The 20,520-nt window shown below is 43.1% G+C and overlaps 3 protein-coding genes across 3 annotated transcripts; 1 reads left to right on the forward strand and 2 right to left on the reverse strand.

Annotated features, from left to right (window-relative positions):
• The first annotated feature begins 2,286 nt into the window (after nt 1-2,286).
• On the forward strand, nt 2,287-7,358 carry LOC124651636 (pyruvate kinase 1, cytosolic-like). The gene is made up of 16 exons (XM_047190681.1): nt 2,287-2,392; nt 2,501-2,597; nt 2,686-2,783; nt 3,141-3,296; nt 3,428-3,505; nt 3,621-3,752; nt 3,930-4,010; nt 4,149-4,220; nt 4,321-4,410; nt 4,594-4,738; nt 4,838-4,926; nt 5,235-5,330; nt 5,461-5,528; nt 5,612-5,711; nt 6,147-6,206; nt 6,927-7,358. Exons 1-16 carry the CDS (start codon nt 2,324-2,326, stop codon nt 7,077-7,079), a joined length of 1,584 nt encoding a protein of 527 aa, XP_047046637.1. The 5' UTR covers nt 2,287-2,323; the 3' UTR covers nt 7,080-7,358.
• Nucleotides 7,359-9,079: 1,721 nt separating this feature from the next.
• LOC124652678 lies at nt 9,080-12,816 on the reverse strand. Its single transcript, XM_047191718.1, has 8 exons — nt 12,226-12,816; nt 11,498-11,767; nt 11,291-11,419; nt 11,141-11,209; nt 10,809-10,970; nt 10,188-10,398; nt 9,761-10,096; nt 9,080-9,665 (listed from the first exon to the last, which is right to left on the reverse strand). The coding sequence occupies exons 1-8, from the start codon at nt 12,784-12,786 to the stop codon at nt 9,529-9,531; spliced, it is 1,875 nt and encodes a 624-aa protein (XP_047047674.1). The 5' UTR covers nt 12,787-12,816; the 3' UTR covers nt 9,080-9,528.
• Nucleotides 12,817-16,119: 3,303 nt separating this feature from the next.
• On the reverse strand, nt 16,120-20,459 carry LOC124652619 (peptidyl-prolyl cis-trans isomerase FKBP42-like). Its single transcript, XM_047191656.1, has 7 exons — nt 20,250-20,459; nt 19,042-19,221; nt 17,993-18,082; nt 17,524-17,708; nt 17,141-17,263; nt 16,897-17,049; nt 16,120-16,549 (listed from the first exon to the last, which is right to left on the reverse strand). Exons 1-7 carry the CDS (start codon nt 20,314-20,316, stop codon nt 16,223-16,225), a joined length of 1,125 nt encoding a protein of 374 aa, XP_047047612.1. The 5' UTR covers nt 20,317-20,459; the 3' UTR covers nt 16,120-16,222.
• Nucleotides 20,460-20,520: the final 61 nt, after the last annotated feature.

A 20,520-nucleotide genomic window follows, 5' to 3' on the forward strand; every position in this document is an offset into this window, starting at 1 on the left:
TATCCTACATGCACGTACTCAGCGAGATTAGAACTAGGTTGTATGGTGGACTATATGGTGGACTTAGCGGAAGGAAAGTTTACACCAAAACCAATAGAGACACGCTACAACATCCATCTACTCACAAAAGATAAGAGAGCGCATAAATGTAGTAACAAATAGATACTACACAAGTATAATCCAGCCAAACACACATCTCCCCTTTACTTATAGCGAAAAATTAATGTATGGTCACTCCACAGTTGAATTATTTTTATTATATATTGATTGTAGTAATGCTATATTACTACACAAGTTATTAGCAAATTATAAGCAACAATATAAATGTATAAGATGTTCTATGATCAAGCCATGCATGCTCCAAGTAATTCATAATCGTGGACACGACTTATCGATAAGATGTACACCTTGCAGAGCTTGCCCAAATGTAACCATATACATGACCAACCACGTTTTATAAAGACGGAGTCTCGTAAAATGACCATTCCCAATGCTACAAGAAAGTTTAGGGAGCCACCCCACTAAGGTACCTGTGATGGAGTCCGACTGGTGTTTCGAAACGAACCCAAAGGAACAACCGGCCAGGAAAAAGGCGGCACACGAGGTACAATTTAAAATATAAACATGGAAATCAACAAGAATGTAAATCGTGCATACCGTGCAAATGAGCAATTGAAACCAATGACGTGGCTCCCGCTAAACAGACTCGAGAAAAGGTAGGAGGTGATGGGGTCCCACTCTCCATGTATGGGTAGAGTGCTTAATCTTGGAACAAGTAACAAGAAGTCGGGTCCTAAGGGACACAAGTGGTCGACAAAGGTATCTCCCACTTTCTTGCACCGTTTACTATATAATAGTACATGGAACCTTTCGTGCCATCTACCCACTCTCCATTCCGCATGCCAGCTCACTCACTCTTAGTCAGTCGTACTAGCCAATACAATCATAGATCGAACCATCGTGTCAATGAAAATTAGATCTCACCAACTCCCTTCTCTCCTACCCTTCCTACTCTCATCGTAGCAAGGAGATGCGAAAGTTGAAGACCTGAAGGTTGTCCATGTCGGGTATTGTCCCTCGATCTAGGGCAACCTCCGCATCGCAGTCATGCACCTTCGCTCCCAATTATAAGGTATGGTCTTCATCTATTATACTCACCGTGTTGCATCTTGTTCTTTCACCTCCACTCCCATTCTCGATTCTAATCGATATGTTGTCCTTTCAGATCCAAGCATGCGTGAAGAATAAAGGGCATCTGGACTCCTTCATCAGAGTTAGACACGCGGGGGATGGCAGGCATCTGGACGTCGTCGTCAACACTAGGCGTGCGAAGGATGGTGGCTATGTCGCCGTCACCGTCATAGTACCATACATGGACGATGTCAGTCTCATGTCGCCACCGTCGTCATAATGCCATGCACGGATGATGCCGGCCATGTCGCTCCATCATCATAGTACCATGCGTGGACGAGTAAGATATGTTTCTCTTTGTAAACGGATCATAATGTTTTTTTTATTGTAAGATATGTTTTTCTCCGTCGTACAATTAGTTGTGTTTGATCACGTATTTTCTAATATTAATATTTTCTTACGAGAACTTAATATTAATAATCATCATAGCAATAATGCTAGGAAATATGTCAAGATCGAGGTACAATCGCATAACAAATTGTTATTGTGTTCCCTACCATCGCATAACGACTTGGTATCTCAAGTTGACGCTCGCGCGTGGCCTCAAGACATAGATTGTACTGTATTAACATCGGGAAGGAAAATCGGAAACAATCCAATGACCATCACAAATCCGCTACCATTGCGGCAGCCATTTAATATCGCAGTAAACGTCGCTTTTCCAGGTCATAAACAATGTTCTAGAGGAGAAAATCAACTTGCCAAACAAGACAGGAAGTGAAAAAAAAAATAGAGACAGCAACGGTCCATGTCCAGGGACAGCACATCAGAAGAGAACGAGAAACAAGTCTACGTCAAGAAAAAAGAAAAAACGAGTCAAAGCTTGCACAAAAAGTCAAAAACTCCCTTCCATTCGTCCGCCCGGTTCACGGGTTCGGGTCGGGCCGGCCCACCGCCGCACAAAAAACCAGGCAGCGGCCGTCAAAACCCGCGTGTCGCCATACCGCCGCTTCGGCCCACCGGAAGGCATATGCCTTTGTTCGGGATTAATAAAAGAGAGGAGCAGCATCTCGCAATCGCATCGCACTAGGTCTGGAACATTTTCCCTTTCCTTGCTTGGGGAAGAAGAAGAAGAAGGAGGAGGGCAGCCCCGCCGCCGTCGCTGCCTCGCCGCCGATCCGAACGAGCCAAGATGCATTCCACCAACCTGCTCCTCGAGGAGCCCATCCGGATGGTCTCCATCCTCGAGCCGTCCAAGCCCGTAAGTTCTTCCCCCATTTCCTCCAGATTTGCTGATCTGTGCGTGCGTGCGTGGATCGCCGAGCCCTAACTGGTCGCCTGTCCGAACCCCCGCTCAAACGGAAACCAGAATTTCTTCCCGGCCATGACGAAGATCGTGGGGACGCTGGGGCCCAAGTCCCGCTCCGTCGAGGCCATCTCCGCCTGCCTCAAGGCCGGCATGTCTGGTTCGTCTCACCGTCCATCCACCCAATTCGCTCCCGTGAACGGCGTTTTTTATTTATTTGCGTACCAACAATTGTGGGGATTTCGCAGTGGCCCGTTTCGATTTCTCGTGGGGCGATGCCGCGTACCACCAGGAGACGCTCGAGAACCTCAAGCTCGCCATCAAGGCCACCAAGAAGCTGTGCGCAGTAAGTGCCATCATCACTACCGATAAATGATCCGTGGACATAGTACATCTAATTTGTTTACATGTGGGCAAGCACACAACCGAACATGCTGTGTAGATTTTGCTGCCAGTTAACTAGTATTAGAATGGATCTGATGCTAGCTAGGCCAAGTTTGTATTGAGGGTGACCTGACATTTGCACATAAAATTTGTTTACATATGGGCAAGCACACAACTGAACATGCTTCTCTCTCTCTCAAAAAATCTGAACATGCTGTGTAGAGTTTGCTGGCAGTTAACTATTACAATGGATCTGATGCTAGCTAGGCGAAATTTGTATTGAGTTGACCTGACATTTGTGTCCTTTCTTGGGGGGCAGGTTATGCTCGACACAGTCGGCCCTGAGCTGCAAGTGGTGAACAAGAGTGAAGTCACTATCTCGCTTGAAGAGAACGAGTCCGTTGTGCTTACACCTCACAAGGGCCAGGAGGCCTCCTCCAAATTGCTGCCCATCAACTTCTCTGGACTTGCCAAGGTAAAACCTCTTATATTATCTCCCGTCAATCTTGCACTGTCTGCATCTAGTACTTGTGTGGCGGTAGCTGCATGCAGATCCCAATTCCTACTCATATTTACGCACTCACTCTATCATTTGGTACTTTGCAGGCTCTGAAGGCAGGGGACACGATATTTGTTGGGCAGTACTTGTTCACAGGCAGTGAGACTACTTCAGTTTGGCTAGAGGTAAAAAGTCTGACGTGCCTAGCATTTGACATATCTGATATTATAAATGCCTGTTACATGATTTTGTTTGTTATTCATCTTTTCTGATACCAAAACTCTCATCTTCCTGATGTAGGTTTCTGAAGTCCAAGGGGATGACGTGGTTTGTGTGATCAAGAACTCAGCTACCTTGGCTGGGTCACTCTTCACACTGCACTGCTCCCAGATCCATATCGACTTACCCACACTTTCTGATGAGGACAAGGATGTAAGGAACTCTTCTCAGAATCGTGATTTATACCCTCCTGGCGTATTGGTTGCTCCTCGTCTTTTTAACCTGCCTCAGAACTTACAAGAGTTCTAATGAAAAAACAATAAATATTCATCAATGTGGAGCTCCCTGCTATAACTCATCGTACCACTTATGAGCATGCATCACTTTCAGGTTATGAAAAAATGGGGTGCCCCAAACAAGATTGACTTCCTCTCGCTTTCTTATACGCGACATGCGGAAGATGTGCGCCAAGTAAGTAACTCAGGATACTTTTAGTGTACTTCAAACTGCCGTTCTTTATAGTTACCATCTTCATTTAATTGTATTGCTATAGTTTGTTTGCATTTTGTACTTCAGAATGTTTCTAATGGCGCTAGTATTTTTCTACAGGCACGCGAGTACCTCTCAAAGTTGGGTGATCTTAGCCAAACTTTGATTTTTGCCAAAATAGAGAATGTGGAGGTAAATTCAAGAGGCTCAGTGCCTCTCAAAGATACTCCTTCAACAATTCTGGGCAAATTTGATTTTTTTTACCACCTATTCACTCCTTATTCCTTTGCAGGGCTTAAACCATTTTGATGAAATCCTGGAAGAAGCAGATGGTATAATTCTGTCAAGGGGTAACCTCGGAATTGATCTTCCACCGGAAAAGGTTTGTTATCTCAACCTTCTTTAGCAGTCCTGAAGGCATTGCTTGATTGAAACGTACTTTACCGCTGCACATGAAGCTTAGTGACATCGTTATGTTATTTAATTAGTTTCTCTTTTCGATTAAGGGTCCTCCAATGCGAACTGCTTTTAATTGTAATTTAATCCTTACTAACCCATTCTGCAGGTGTTTTTATTTCAAAAATCTGCTCTCCACAAGTGCAACATGGCTGGAAAGCCTGCTGTCGTTACTCGTGTTGTGGACAGTATGACTGACAACCTCAGGCCTACTCGTGCGGAGGCAACTGATGTGGCAAACGCAGTACTGGATGGTGAGTTGATGATGATGTTTCTTGCGTCTTGCAGATTCTCATATACTTTATCTATTATATGAAAAAAAGGTTAACAGGAATCCCAATTGTTCTGTTCAGGTAGTGATGCCATTCTCCTTGGTGCTGAGACTCTTCGTGGGTTGTACCCAGTTGAGACTATTTCAACAGTAGGCAGAATTTGTGCTGAGGTAAGATTTCTTCCGACATCTATGTTTTCTTCATAGACACTCTGTGGGTTGTACCCAGTTGAGACTATTTCAACAGTAGGCAGAATTTGTGGCCTGTTTGGAGTAGTAGTATTGGTTGGTAAAGTCTTGGTAGTTCTTGACTTGCATACCAAAACATCCCCAAGAAATGCCATTCTTCCAAATAGCGCCTCAATGTCCTCAACAATTATATCTTCAGTACTCAAACGGAAGCTCACTGCTTCCAGCCTTTTTCCTCTTCAGCTAGTATGGTACCATCATGTTGAAATGTGTCTGTGCTTTGCTTACAGGCTGAGAAGGTCTTCAACCAAGATTTATACTTCAAGCGGACCGTGAAATACGTGGGAGAACCCATGACTCACTTGGAATCTATTGCTTCCTCTGCAGTGCGTATTTTGTTTCTTCTCAGTTTCCGACCTTTTGTTACTGTTTACATGGGGACATTTTCTGTCTTCAATTCCAGAGATATGAAACTTGGGTTTATAAGTCTGAAAATATTTCCTATCTATTTGCTAGGTGCGGGCTGCTATCAAAGTGAAGGCTTCTGTCATCATTTGCTTTACCTCATCTGGAAGGGCCGCAAGGTAGAATTAGAAGAATATATTGCTTGTAATAGGATTGTAGTTTAATGGAAATTGATCTCATATGTTGTTTGTTCTATCTGCAGGCTAATTGCCAAGTACAGGCCCACGATGCCTGTTCTGTCTGTTGTCATTCCTCGTCTTAAAACAAACCAACTGAAGTGGAGCTTCACAGGCGCATTTGAAGTACGTAACACCCCTTTTTTTTGCAGCCTGCTTTAGTACTTTTCTGTATGTGCTATCTGGGTAATGCTTACAGAAGGACTATATATAAGTTTGTGTGATACAATATACTAGAAAATGTATGGCACTTAGCTTTTAACTTGATGGTTGACCTTGATATAAAATGTATGGCACTTAGCTTTTAACTTGATGGTTGACCTTGATATAAAATGTATGCCACTTAGCTTTTAACTTGATGGTTGACCTTTGACATCCTTCCCATCTCTTTGATACTTTTGTTGCTGATATGTAGTGGCTCTTTATTTTTTCCAAGTGCAATAGCTTGCCTTGCTAATCAACATGTACTGATAAGATTTTTTTTACTATGGGAAACAGTACAGCTTACTCCTGGCGGTTCATACAGTTGTCACTCATATTTGTTGCATTATTTTCTTGCAGGCAAGACAATCACTTATAGTTAGAGGCCTTTTTCCCATGCTTGCTGATCCACGTCACCCAGTAAGTTAACTAGTCTTACCTTTGTTGGCACAATAATTTAAACATATGCACGTGGATCATGTTTGGTGGTTCTGTTCAATTGCAAAACCAGATGACCCTCCCAATGTTGGAGGAATGGCTTCTTAGTTGTTTGTCGCTTCAGATACCTGTCAATTTAAGTTGATGGGCATATAAAATATAGCCCTACATCTATAAATAGATGTCGGAGGTTTGTCCAAATTCAGATGTATCTATAGTTCTATACACTAAAAAGCGTCGAGATACATTCAAATTTAGACAAACCTTCGACATCATTTTATGGACAGAGGTAGTATGAAAAACCGAACTACTTACCTTGCTGATTTCAACATCCTTGTTCTGATCATAAAGATGATATAGGTGAAAATTCATAACTCATAAGTGCATATTCCCAGGTTTAACTGTGATAACACAGAATGCTTTGCAGATAGTACTAGGCTGACTGCAGATCCACATGTAATAATGCAGTTCAGATTAGAACAGTTTGCATCATAGAATTTATAAATCAAAAGGTATTCAACTTTTTGGTTAGGTTGGTCTCTGGATTCTGTGTTTTTGTACAACAGTGCAGCAGTGAGGCTTGATGCACTATATTCACTTGAATGAATTTCATTTTTGTATTGGGTAACTAGGATCACTTGATTTGCTTTTGACCCAACTACTGCTTGGCTGATAACTTGCATTGATCTCTTTGTCCCACAGGCTGAATCTACTAGCACTACAAATGAGTCAGTTTTGAAGGTTGCTCTTGACCACGGCAAGGTGTCCGGTGTGATCAAATCGCACGACCGTGTTGTCGTCTGTCAGAAGGTGGGAGATTCCTCGGTCGTGAAGATCATTGAGCTGGACGACTAGGCTACTACTAGCCTAGCTCATGGTTTGCCAGATTTTTGACTAGGCCAAAACGTTGCTTGGTGGCTATATGTATAATTCTATAGTTTTGCTAAACAAGCTATTTTCCCTATGGTGTCATCATAGGATCCACCTTCCAGTTCTGAAACCTACGTTCCTAGTTATGGAAATTTGCTCAGGTTTTACTGCAGTGTATCACTTAAATGATCAGGTTCAGGTGGAATAATGAAATCGAGACTGTACACCCTTCCCTACGGGTGATGTGAGTCTAGTTTTCACGCATTTGGTTTTTGAATTGTCTGTTCTTTGTCGACTTGCTGTTATGGGAGGATATCTGGTCGATTCCGTTTACCCGCCTATAGTCATTCTGTGCCTATATTCGTATAGGTAGTTGGATGTTTTGGAGCATCGTTTTATTCAAGACAATGCCACGAATGAGTTGCAAATTTAGCTTCTTGGTGGAGATGCTGGACATCGAATCCTGTGGCAGGAATCGATGTGTTGGGGCCTTGGAGGGGAGTGAGATTCTCCATAATTTAGCTTCTTACTGGCACCGTTTTTTTTTTTTTGGACAATTAGTGCCACATGTATTTATAATACTCAATAAATTGTACATGGTAAAGATACACGACTTCAACTATTATAAAATAAAATCTGAAAGAAACAAGCAAATCTTCGGGGAACTCTTTTCTTCTTACATGACATAATTTCATGTTTTGGACCGTCGATTTGTTTCTCGAGATTTCCGCACGCTTTGGTAGAGACCTGAAGGTTTGAAATATCGACAAAGATTTAGCCATGAACAGGGGTGCGTGGAAGTTAACTATCCACGTTCCGGAACCATGATTTGGCTTCGAGATCTTATGAGTTTCAACTCTAGCATACCCTAACTTGTTTGGGACTGAAAGGCTTGATTGTTATTGTTGTTGTTTGGTAGATGGAAATATTTCTTTCTCTTCTCATCTTTTCCGAATCTCAAAGCAAAATGAACGGTGATAGAAACACCCACATCCATGTGTGTAAGTACAAAAGTATTTCTCCACAATCTTATACTTACCTGGAGGCAGCCAAAAAAAGATACCAAATCATAGACGAAAATATCAACGAAGATTCTTCCATAACTTTAATTTGACCTGCAATGCTATGCTAAGCGCCTAAGCCTACGTGCACACACAACCATTGAAATAGTCAATCATCATCGGCAAGAGTACCAACACCAGCATGTCAATGTAAAGGAACTGAACAGCTTAATCGATATCACCAGGGAGCTGAGGGTACAAATAACCATTGTCGAGGACATAGGAGTTAGGATAAATATTACGAGGACAAATATCCTCGCAGCAACCATGAGCCATCCGACGAAGCAAGATCCGAAGAATCATACCTAGAGAATTTTAATCTTCCAACATCGACATTGACATCGTCAAAAGATGAGCAAAGCACTACTTTTATTGAAACATGCACTCATAGATCAGATTTTCCACCCCTCTGATGCCGGCGAGGCCGACCAGAGGAGAGGGAACCGATTTATGGTGGAGAAGGAGGTGGAGGCGGCGCCTTTTTCTTTCAGAACGGCAGCAGCCTTGCAAACATTGTCATATAAGACGAACCATTGCGTTTTATTTGAACCATTGCGTCGCCCTAAGGAAAAAAACTTTCTTACTTGGGAAATTCTCATTTGGTACCCTAAGGCTGTAGACCTAAATCATGTTTTTTTTGAAACACAGTCCTAAATCATGTTAGTTGTGCTTTGCATTCGTACGTTCCAAACAAGGCCTTGGCCTAACATGGGCCCAGTTTTCCACCTCTTTTGCTACTGGTACTGATTGCTCCTGTCGCACTCAGCGTGGGGAATGGAGTAGTGGTGCACAGAGGGGTTTGTCGGGCACCTTTGTTCTCCTGGTGGCGAAAATGCGCGCATTGGACCAACGGCGACAGAACTTTGTATACAACTGGCAATATGTGGCATTGGACCAAACACTATCTGCTTGCAACTATACATATAGCACGAACAGATCAATACAACTTTCCCTTACTTCACACCAATTTTTGTAGTTGACAATTCACAATTTGTGCCGTCGCAGCAGCTTCTGTTGCTTCTCACAACTCAGTTGCTGCAATGGTCTCAAGATTAAATGTATGATACACATGCTTACTGCAGAAAAACAGCCCTTTAGGCTCACTATACCAGTGCCGCTACCAGACACTGCAAAGAATCGTGATAATACTTGTACAAAAGAATGGCCTTCGACCAATATTGGAACGAAATCCCCATCTACTGACCTTCCAGAAGCCCACCGCCGTGCCACATGGGTCAACAGATCCAGGAGATGTTTTACTTTACTCTATATTGCTGTACTGCAAGGAAACCTTCTGAATTTTTTTGGCACAGAAACCTTGTTCTGATGCCTCCACCGGATTGAATGACAAGTTTCATCCTCTAAATAGAACATCAGTTGTTGGTTGTACCGTTCATTGTAGAGACATGAGTGAGTGAAAACCGAGGAGGATTGGAAGACACTCGATTCACCCACAAGTTTGCAACTTTAACAAAATAGTGATTACCATTCCACACGATCACTTTCAGCTCTGCATTAAGTGAATGAAGAAAGTAATTTGTTAGTTGGTAGAAAGGGGCACTTACAGTTTAACTTAATTTGTCCTTTCTGGCATGAATGCATTACCTGGTAGCAAACCAGTTGGCATGAGTGTTAGTTGACATGTCAACTCACTGTTGGGAAGGCCATTCTGAAGATTGGCCACCTCAAGTTCATTAATACTAATGATAGTCTCCAGAAGAGCTTTAACAACAGATGCCTCCAAGTGATTGCTGTCAATAACTGTTCCGAGAGCTGTTTCTAAACCACCAGTCCATGCATTAGTGCAGCTGTCCCAACAAGCTGACATTTTATTAAGCATTCCGGGATCTGCAAGAACCCAAGGTTTGAAATACTGCAAGGACAAATGCAAGATCTGTGCAACTCTGTAGATCTCCCCAAGAGCAATAAGGCAATGAACACCTGTACAATCAACAGAAAACCAGGTTTATGGTTGATCTTCTATCTGTAACAGTAGTGATTCAGTACCACTCATTGTTCAAAATATATGTACCTTCAGAGATTACTTGGTCACAGACTTTTGCATGACAAGATTCTTGCCAAAGCACAGCACCATGCTGCAATTCCTGAGCACAGGACAGAAATAAACTGTACCATGCGGCTACATAATCACATTGCTCCTCTTTGGATGCTAGTTCCAAGATAAGTAAGGTTGACACACTATGCTTGTAAAGTTCAACTGCCAAACTCATGTCATGCTGTGCCTATATTTAATTATCAGATTATCAAACCAAAGAAGATCAAATCATGAATCACTGAGAAAAACAAGGGGAAGGTAAAATGGTAAACTCTGATCAATTGCACATATTCTATACTGAAGAAGCAAAATAATCTCAATTAATATACAGATAACGTCAAGAGGTAGACAAGGTCTGCAGAACTCTGCAAGGAATGCAGTAATCGAATTATTCTTCAGATTCAGTCATGCTTTCATCTATAGAAAGTGATCTCGAGTTACTAGAGAATAAATTGTAAGATTCTACCAAATAATGAAACAAGACAAAAAGAAATGGTCTTGTTTTCTCAACAAAAAATATGTTGTGTGCATTTTTTGGCTAATAATCATAGAGATGAGTCCTTACTAAGATGTGTCGATAATGAGGATGATACATACCAGTGTTAATTTTTCTGCTAAATGATATTGTTGCTCAAAATCCTTCACTTGTTCCTCTTTGGTACTTTTAAGAAGTTCAGAAAAACATGCATCCCTTGAAGGCTGTTCCCCTATGCAAAATCCTTCTGCAACTGATGAATCTTGTAGTTTCTCCCAAATTTCCTAGAAATTATAAAAAAAAACACTGAGCGAAGTACTATGGCCAGTTCAATAATTCACACCAATTAATGTTTTCGTTTGCAGCAAATAAATTGTTTGTTTTGTAGTACATAAGACAACAATTAGTAAATTTACAGATAAAGTTTATATAGCAGAACATAAGCAGAGCATACCTGAATCTCCCCTTCTATTGCTGCCACCTTGTTGGTTCTATCTAAATGTGTAGGACTTTTCTGGGCCTCCTGAATCCATAATTATTACTGGATTACAAAGGGTAAAAATATAAAAGATGTCTCTGCTAAATGCAATAAAAAGTGACCGACCTTAATGTCCTTATTATACCGGAATATCATTGCCACTGCCTCTTCTCTCAGCTTATGGTAGAAATCAATCAAAATGCTATCGCTTGCTGATTTAATGGAATGGTTTTCATCTGTTCCATACGAAGAGTTCTGATCACTGATCATTAGCGTATATCGAAATAAAATAACGGTATCCGTAGGTAAGTAAAACAACCATGAAATACTTACCATTTCATTGTTGGAGAACAAATCAGAAGAGCTCAGCACACTTTCTGAACAACTTTGAGGTGCATGAACTTCATCGACTAGGTTGTGTTCTTTGTACAAGTTGAGTATGGATGAACTATTATCTGGACGATAACTCAAGTTCTTCGTACTTTGTCCTATGGACTCATGATTTCTAACATGATCCGTAGTCTGGACATGGTTCTGCTTATTATTCACACTAGTAAATAGTGACCAGTCTTCCTGGTCACTTTCCAATGATTTTGGCATACCCTGAAAATATGAAAACATTCAGATCAAACCAGATTAGGAGAAAGAAAACCTGATTAGTAGAGCCAGGAATTTTCAAAACTGAGCTAGCTCTAGTGGACTAGCAAGTAGCAGCAGATTAGTAAGAAATGAACATCCCCTGCTTCATAAGCTAGCTAACTCTTTCCTTAGCACCTGCATGTGTTTGCTGAAGTGCCAAGTTTCTTTAGCTTCGATATACCATGATGTACTGATCTAACAAAATACCACGATGTACCGCCGTGATGCAGTTGGAAGACCCCGGAAGCTCAGAAACGGTTACATTTATCACGTCAGTTGTGAGCGTGATACCGTACTAGCGCAATCGAAGCGTTCTTACAGATCCCGTTGATGTCAGTGTACTGTACTGTACAGATCATGAAATGTCGACAAAGGCATCTAGGGAAGGTGTTGATCACCACGGGAAGAAATTGCAAGCTCACCTCAATCCCATCCCCGCGAGCTGGCCCGCCTCCTTCCTGCCCAGCAACCGAGGGAGGCGCGGCCTTGAATTCCCAACCGTCATCCCCGAACCCGTCATCGTCCTCCGCCACCTCCGGCGCGCTCGCCCCTGGCGCGTCGGTGGCGGGCGCGGGCTGAGATCCGTAGAGGCCGACGATGAGGTCCTTCAGATCCGCGGGCCTCAGCCCTTTGGATTCGAACGACGGGGTCCGCTGGTGCGCGCTCGCGGGCGGCGGCATGGACGGCCCTGCGTCCTCCTCCTCCTCCTCCTCCTCCTCCTCCTTGTCGTCGGCTCCAAACAGGGATAGGGGCAGAGGGCCGCGTGGCTTCTCCCAGGCTCCGGCGGCCGGCTTGTCCTTGGGAGCGGTGGCGGGGGTGTCCGGGTTGGATCCGACCACGAAGTCGCCCCAGTCGTCGTCGAAGGCCGCGAAATCAGCCGGCGGCGGGGGCGCAGGCGCGGCGGGCGCGAAGGTGAAGTCGCCGAAATCGAAGTCGTCGTCGAGGAAGGGCGGCGGAGGCGGCGGGAACGCGACGGCGTCCATCGGGGCTCGCGAGGGTTGGTTGGGGCGGGCGCCGGGAATGGGAAGCGTGGGAGGGGAAGAGGAGGCTGGAAGCGAGTGCCTTGCCGGAAGCGGTTATGCCACCGTCATATGCATGGAGATCCGGTCGACGGTGGGTAGCGAGGCAGTTTTCCGGCAGCCACGCCTCGTGGCGAAGGGTTCCTAGTTTTCTTGGACAACTCTTTGCATCGGTGAATTGGTCCGATTGTGTCGACCATCGCTCTCACTTCTCATCCGACCACACCAATTTCTCCATCGTGTATGCATCTTGTAATAATCGTTAAAAATGCGTACATACGCGCAAATACAATTTTGATCCCAGCTGCATATTCTCCTGCCACTCTAAAAAATATTTTAAAATGTTCACAAAATATCAAACAAAAAATTTGCGCATACGTGTTGATATTTCAGGCGTGCACGCAAAAAAATTTAGGAAAAACCGACGTTTTTTATGTCCTATGTAAAAAAGATAAAGAAATGTCTCAATAAAAAATATTTTTTAGCACCAATTTTTTTTTACACACGACACAAATAATATTGTTTTTTTGTGAAACAACTTTGCGAGAACATAGAACGTTGAGATGTATGTGTAACATTTTTTCTCAAAATATTTTAACATTTTAAAATGCGTTCAAAACTTATTTTGGAAAACGTGAGCATCTACTCCCAGATGCAAAAACACTTTATTCGTACACACGCTGCTTTTACTTTTTAGATAAATATTAGGGTGTGACTATTTCTCAGTCGACTGAGAATTAATTTCGCTCTCGGTTAAATGATATCATTAAATTTCAGTTGCAACTCATGACTAAGCATAAATCAAGATGCAAATCAAATGGCGTAAGATTTGACCGAGCACGAAATTAGTTCTTAGCTAGCTGAGAACTAGCAAATTCCTAAATATTACTAGTAGTATCTAGAATTCAGAGAAAATAGGAAACTTTAGAGCATCTCCAACAGAGGCTCTAAAATTTGACGCTGTAAAAGTCGTTTGCAGCGCGCTCGATTCGGATACAGCGCGCGGCCCAGACACGAGCTTTACCGGAGACTATATTTTACAGCGCAACTAAGAAGCTAAAAAACAGTCCTTTAGCAGGCTGTAAAATAGAGTTCCACAAACAAACTTCTTCACCCTACATACAACAAACAAGATTAAACAGGCCACAAATAAATCTCAAAAATCAACTAAATTGCATAACTCTACGGCGGCTTCACAGAGAGAAACGATTCAGAAACGATTGAGTAACCGCAAGCAAACGATTGAGATCGAGCTGGCTGCGCGCTGCCTTGGGCGTCCATTCCATGCGCGCGTTGCCGCCCCATTCAGAAACGATGTTGAGCAGCCACAAGCAAATCATTGAGCTCGAGCTAGCCGCTCGCTGCACTGGGCGTCCATTCCGTCGCAGCGCGGAGAGCTGGGCAAGGCTGGGGGCAGCCGGCGGACCTCCTCGTCGCAGCGTGGAGAGGCGAAGCTAAGAAATTTCAGTGCCGTTTTTTTCGCGCGGTGGGAAGAATCGCGGTGCCAAAATACAACGTGCGCTAGCCGGTGCACCAGATATACAGCTTTGGATAGCGTAAACTGCCGTACGCACTAAAATATTTACAGTGCGGCCTATTTTGCAGCGTCTACTGGAGGGCGCAAACGCGTTCCGCGCTGTATATTGACTTTTTTTTAGCGCAGCGCTAATTTACAGCCTCTATTTTAGATGCTCTGTGTGTGTTCCCGCCGTTGCCGATTCCATCGCCACCCCTTCTTCTTCTGCGACCCTGCCGCGCGTCCCTCCAACCGGCCGAATCGTTGGCCCAGCAACGGCAATTTGGAGTGCCGTCATGTCGATGCAACAGTATACATAAGTGTGATAGGAAGCCTCTGATATCTTTTTAACACAAGGCCTAACATTGCATTTTCGGTGGGAATCGTCAGCAGGTATATGGAGGCACCAACAAAACAACACTGGACTCTGATTAAACAGATTCTGAGATATGTGCAGGGCACAATCATACATGGATGTTGTTACAAATCACACCAGAAACCCCCGGTTTTGATAGGGTTTAGCGACAACGGTCTTGCGGGGGACATCGATGACAGGAAGAGTACCTCATGTGTTGCTTTCTTCCTTGGAGACAACATCGTTTCCTGGAGCTCTGATCTCGTCATGTGAAGCTGAATATGTTGCAGTTGCAAGTGAAGCCTGTCAAGGAGTATGGCTCAATCGTTTGTTAGATGAGATGACCGGGCAAGAACTGAAGTTCATTCTCAAGGTGGACAACAAGTCAGCAATAGCTCTCTCGAAGAATCCAGTGCATCACGATAGAAGCAAGCATATTTATATTAAGTATCACTTCATCAGATAATTCATTGAGGAGGGAAAGGCTGACATTCAACACATTGGTACAAATGATCAACTAGCAGATCTCCTCGCCAATGCACTGGGACGAGTAAGTTTGGTGAGATGAGGCAAAGGCTCGGTGTCATCGAGGTAAAGGCTGCATGAAAGGCTTAAGGGGCTGAATGTTGACCATAATCCTTTACTGTTTTTCTAGTTACCAAATAAACCAGGTCATGTTGCAGTTGCCTGTACTCAACACGATACATCTAGTTCAAATTCAGTTAGAGTTTGAATAGACTAGGTCGTTGCACGTGCTTCATGGGATGGCAGGAAACCAGCTCGGTCTTAGAAATCTTAGCGAGATCGGGTGAACGTGGGAAGCGGCCAGTAGTGCTCGGTCTTAGATAAATTTCCGTTTGATTCCTTTGTAATAGGATCGGTTAGAGAACCAGATAAATAACAGAGAAACAAAAAAACGCAGCAAGTTTTTACACTGCGCAAAACATTGTCTTCCTGTAGTGTTAACTTTCTCTGAATCCTTCATCGTGTGTCACCGTTGCAACAACTGTCGGTAAAGAGCGAGAACACACACAAGATCGAAACAAGAGGACCTCTGACCAAAACACACCTAGGACTATCATGACGGCCACCACGGTCAAAACAGGTCCAACTGATAGACGACAATTCGTCCAATGTGGGACACGCCAGCTCAGACGACCACATCAGGACGGGGATAGAGCCGAGTGGCTTTGGCACAAGACCACTTCTAAGGTTGAGTGGTTGGGCGTAGACAGGCTGGTACCGTGGGACACTAGTGGACAGTGCGCATGACACAATGGAGACTAAAAACTGTTTAGCTGGTTAGAGATAAGGGCCCAATACATTTTATAAATCTATGTTGCTCTGTGGTCAGGCCTACAAAGACCGTGGAGCAGCAACTTTCTTCACACTATAAAGCTCAAGCATAAATTCAAATGAACCAGGATTAAGTAACAAAGGATAAAGTGGGGTTCTCTTAACAGATATATCATCAGGATTTTCAGTGTCTCCGTCACACTTGTACACACTAGGCCGATCGTGCTAGATTGCTAGTCGTTCTTGCGTGTGAACATCTTAGCAAGATAACTAATCAGTGACACGAGCCACTGCCAGAAGACAAGAAGGGGATTCGTGGTCTTGGGTTTGGGCTGAGGCCTCGGCCCGAAGAGACCTTTGTAGAGCTCCTTCTGCTTCTGGTACATGACTTTATCTTGCTCGGCGAGCAAACGGAGCTCCCGCAGGATCTCCTTGTCTTCCGGGGAGTGCTTCTTGGCTTTCAGGAAGTCTTCCCTTGCTGCTTCTGTCTGACCGAGCTCGGCTTTAGCTTTACCCCGTCTGAACAGTGCTTTCACGTTGGTTTCATCCTCTGATAACACCTGGAGAATAGGATTATGCAATCGATTGATCATCAAAACAGTAATTGCTCAATGATTTTCAGAAAAATGGGGGGAAATATTGCAATAGAAACATGATACTATTAAGTTGACCAATCATCAGGCTACGATTTGCAAATCGAATTGGTGATGATAATCATTTACAAAAAAGTTGAGGTACAAAAACAAAAGCAGGTGAACTAAACTGACTGAGTATCAGCACATAAGGATACTTGTATAATGCAAGCAGAGCATTCTACTCTCAAATTGAGCATCTACCTTATGCAAAGCTATACGCAACTCAAACTAGTGAAGTTCATGAAATGTAATTGAACTAGTGAAGAACTTACGATGCTACATTGTGCAATAGCTTCATCAAATCTTTTTTGTTTGATTAGGCATGCAGCTGTGTTGAGATGGCAGGGGTTCTTCACAGCCAAAGCCATATCCCTGTACTTCCCAAACAGCTGAAACATGAAATCATCTCCCATATATGCAACAGCCTGGAAAAGAGGAAACAGTAGAACACCATCATCTGGAGTATCTCAGGAAACAGAAAAGGATGCACATTTGCAAGTAGACCAGACCACTAACCATCTCATATTGCTGCATGGCCTCATCAAATTTCTTCTCTTTGAAGTAATCGTTACCCTCAAGCTTCCTCCTATCTGCTGCTTCAATCCTCTCTTCTACCGTCATGTCACTGCGGGCTTTCCCCTGATTTGTTCAGACATGACACCATGATTGTGAGGTTCGCTTAGAAAATCCAGTGTTCGAGAAAGGGTAAACTAATTTATTGATTTTGCGGGCACAAAATGACAAACAATATCACGCATCTCAGTCTACTATGAAAAGTAGTCAAGACAAAGTGATAACACGTTGATTTAGTGTTTTACATTAAAAAAACTGGTTCTATTTTTCATTAAGCCTTTCATTAGTTGAGCGGTGATGAGGCAGGTGAGGGTGTTCTCCATTACCTCTTTAGCATCATCAAAGCCAATGAGTTCAACTTCATATATCAGATCTGCCGTTGGAGGGACATTCGGAAATGAAAAGCTTCCTTCTTTCCCATAGCCTAGCTCCCAGCCAACATGCAACAACGCACGTTCGCCTCTTCTCATGTTACCAACACCAATGCCCAAACCAGTCATTTGCTTTTTCTCTGTAGATGAAAACCGCACAGGCGATTGCCATGACAGTTATTTCAAACGCTCAGGTTGAAAGTGATTATTTTGACTAATTCCAATGCGAACTCTTCACATTTTAAGTCTGGAAAGTAACTAGTTACTGGTGGACTAATGAATTATTTTCACAACATATACCATTAGAAAACCAAAATATTATAGTCTGAATCTGACAACCATGCACCATATGGGAATGATAGATGACATGCATGCAGCAGCGAAGAACTGACAATAGAATGTGTGAAAAAAAAAGTAATTATACCTTTCCCAATGACAATTTCAACTGGATGCTGTTCTTGCCAAGTATCCTCAAATTTATGCACAGAGCTTTGAACCCATGCTCTATAATGCACTGTAAAACAAGGGTTAGACATAACCCCATTATTTCAAACCACAGAAAAAATAGCTAAATACATATATCCTCTGAAACCTAAGACTGGATGGCGCACTGGTAAATTAAAGTAACTGGGCAACCTTAATCTACACATAGAACAGGCAAATATATTTATTTTCTCTACGGAAGCAGGCTATTTATGCATAACAGTGAACAAAGCTAAAATATCACACAACAAAGTAAATGGATATCATTAACCATTGAAAGGAAGAAAAGAAAAACATAAACAGGAGGGTTCAGTCCATTTAAATATCACATGCAAGTAAGAAGGCAGGAAAAGGAGCAGGTGGATAAAGCATGACAAATACAGCCAAAGTTATACTACCTCCATCCCAAAGCTTAAGGCTTATATTTTTTGAAAAGTCAAACCAAGTAAAGTTTGACCAAAACTTTTAGAAGAATCTATCAACAAATATGATATTTTGTAGATACCATATGAAAATATATTTCATTATCTATCTAGTGATATTGATTATGTATTTTGGATGTTAATGATTTTTGGTAAAAACTTGGTCAAACTTGACATAGTTTGACTTTCTATAAATAATACAAGCCTTAAGCTTTGGGATGGAGGTAGTAGACATTATGCCAAATAACTAGTTATCTATACTGAAGTTGTAACGGAGATGAGTATATTCTCATGGTCATGAATCAGGATTATGAGGGTCTTCCACACAACATGGAGAAATGCACATGTAAAGTTCAAATGTTTTCCTTTCCAAAGGCGTGGAATGGTTTCCCAGTATGTGTAAACTGATTTTCCGGCATGGTACCAGTGAATATAGCACTTACATGAAATATAATTACATGTGAGCAAGTAATATAGATTGGTAGCATCATCCTAGAAATCAACAGAAATTTTAGAGATCGAAATCAGAAATTAAGCGAGGCAGACAAATCACGCGCGTCATACTTACCAAAGCATGTAGAAAATTTTAAGGGCACCTTCCCCTGGCCTTCCTTAATGACTTGTTTCTTGACTTTATCGTGGAGAACTTCCATATCAGTGGTAACCACAGGTGGTGCACTGCCATCTTGTTGAGGTTCAGTATGCACAAAAGAGGTTTCCTCCACTGTTATCTCATTATCACTAGAACCTAAAAAACAGAACATAAGTCAAGCATGAAAGGGAAAAAGAACGGCGAGGTTTTAGAAATTATCGTCCACCTAGATATAGATTTGCATATTGTTGCATTAGTATTTCTGTACCGATCATTGGCACAATACAACATTGTGGTATCCTTACTTGACCCGCTAAAGCGTGAAGCGTGAGCTCCAGAAACAGAAATAGATAATCCTAGAGTTGAGTTGTGCTACAAACCCATACCGGAACTAAATCCATTTGCTTTTGCATAGGACAACCAAATTTAGAAAGAAAATTTTCTATCCAATTGCAACATTTCCGTCCATTTGTCAAAAGCTACTTCACTGCTTAACAATTTTATTACGTGTCTTCAACCATTGGGGATCGACTCCAGTAGTGGTATAGGCTTGTCTAGTGGCGGAAGCACAAGACTGGAACCAAACCAGTCGAAGCCAGATGTCAGCACTGACGCATTGGCCGATGAGCTCTGACTGACCCCACCCCCAATTTTTGTCCAATGTTTGTTTGTACGCTGCATAGATTAGTTCCCCTGTCCCAGCTTAGTGTCTGGACTCTTCCAAATTCATCAATGAATGCAACTTAAACAGGTTTGACTTGAGAAAAGAGTAAGTGCACTATAGAATGGAACAGAGGGAGTAGATGGAGGGAGAAACAATTATGAGGCATATCATTTTGTTTTGAGCCTTTGTGGTTCTTTCAGCCAGGAACAGAGTGATCTGGATCATGTGTCTTTACACTAACTACCCTTAGATCGAAGTACAAACCGGAAAAGAACATGTATCAAGGAGCCTAATTGGTTTGTTCTTACAAATCGGAATGAAAGTCGCACAGCAATGCCACACCAAATTTGCTATAGAAAAAAGAAGCTCCCCGTGAATTGAAGACTTAACTTGTCACGATGGAGATTCAGAGCCTCCAGTACGAACAAAAGGAAGCAGGAATCTCGCTAAGCGGCAGCGCCCGGCGGAGCGAAAGATGAGGGAGAGAGAGAGGGACCGCGAGCTGGAGGGGCTCACTCACCGGCGGTAGAGCCGGTCGGGGCGGGGGAGTCGGCTGCAGGCGCGGCATCTTCCGGCACGACGGCCATCGCTCCGGCCGGCCGCGTGTGTCGTGGTTTGTTGCGGGGAGGCGGAGGGGTCGAGGAGAGCAGCAGCAGCAGATCGCCGCTTCGTGGACTTGCAGTCTGACGAGATTCCAACGTCTGATCCTGAAGCGCTGTCAGCGAGCCGGACGCGAGCGAGCCAGGGTCGAGCCGAGCTAGAGATAGCCCACAACCGGCTCGAGCGAGCCC

This window comes from Lolium rigidum, chromosome 5 (genome assembly GCF_022539505.1).
Source record: "Lolium rigidum isolate FL_2022 chromosome 5, APGP_CSIRO_Lrig_0.1, whole genome shotgun sequence".
NCBI classification, from domain to species: Eukaryota; Viridiplantae; Streptophyta; class Magnoliopsida; order Poales; family Poaceae; genus Lolium; species Lolium rigidum.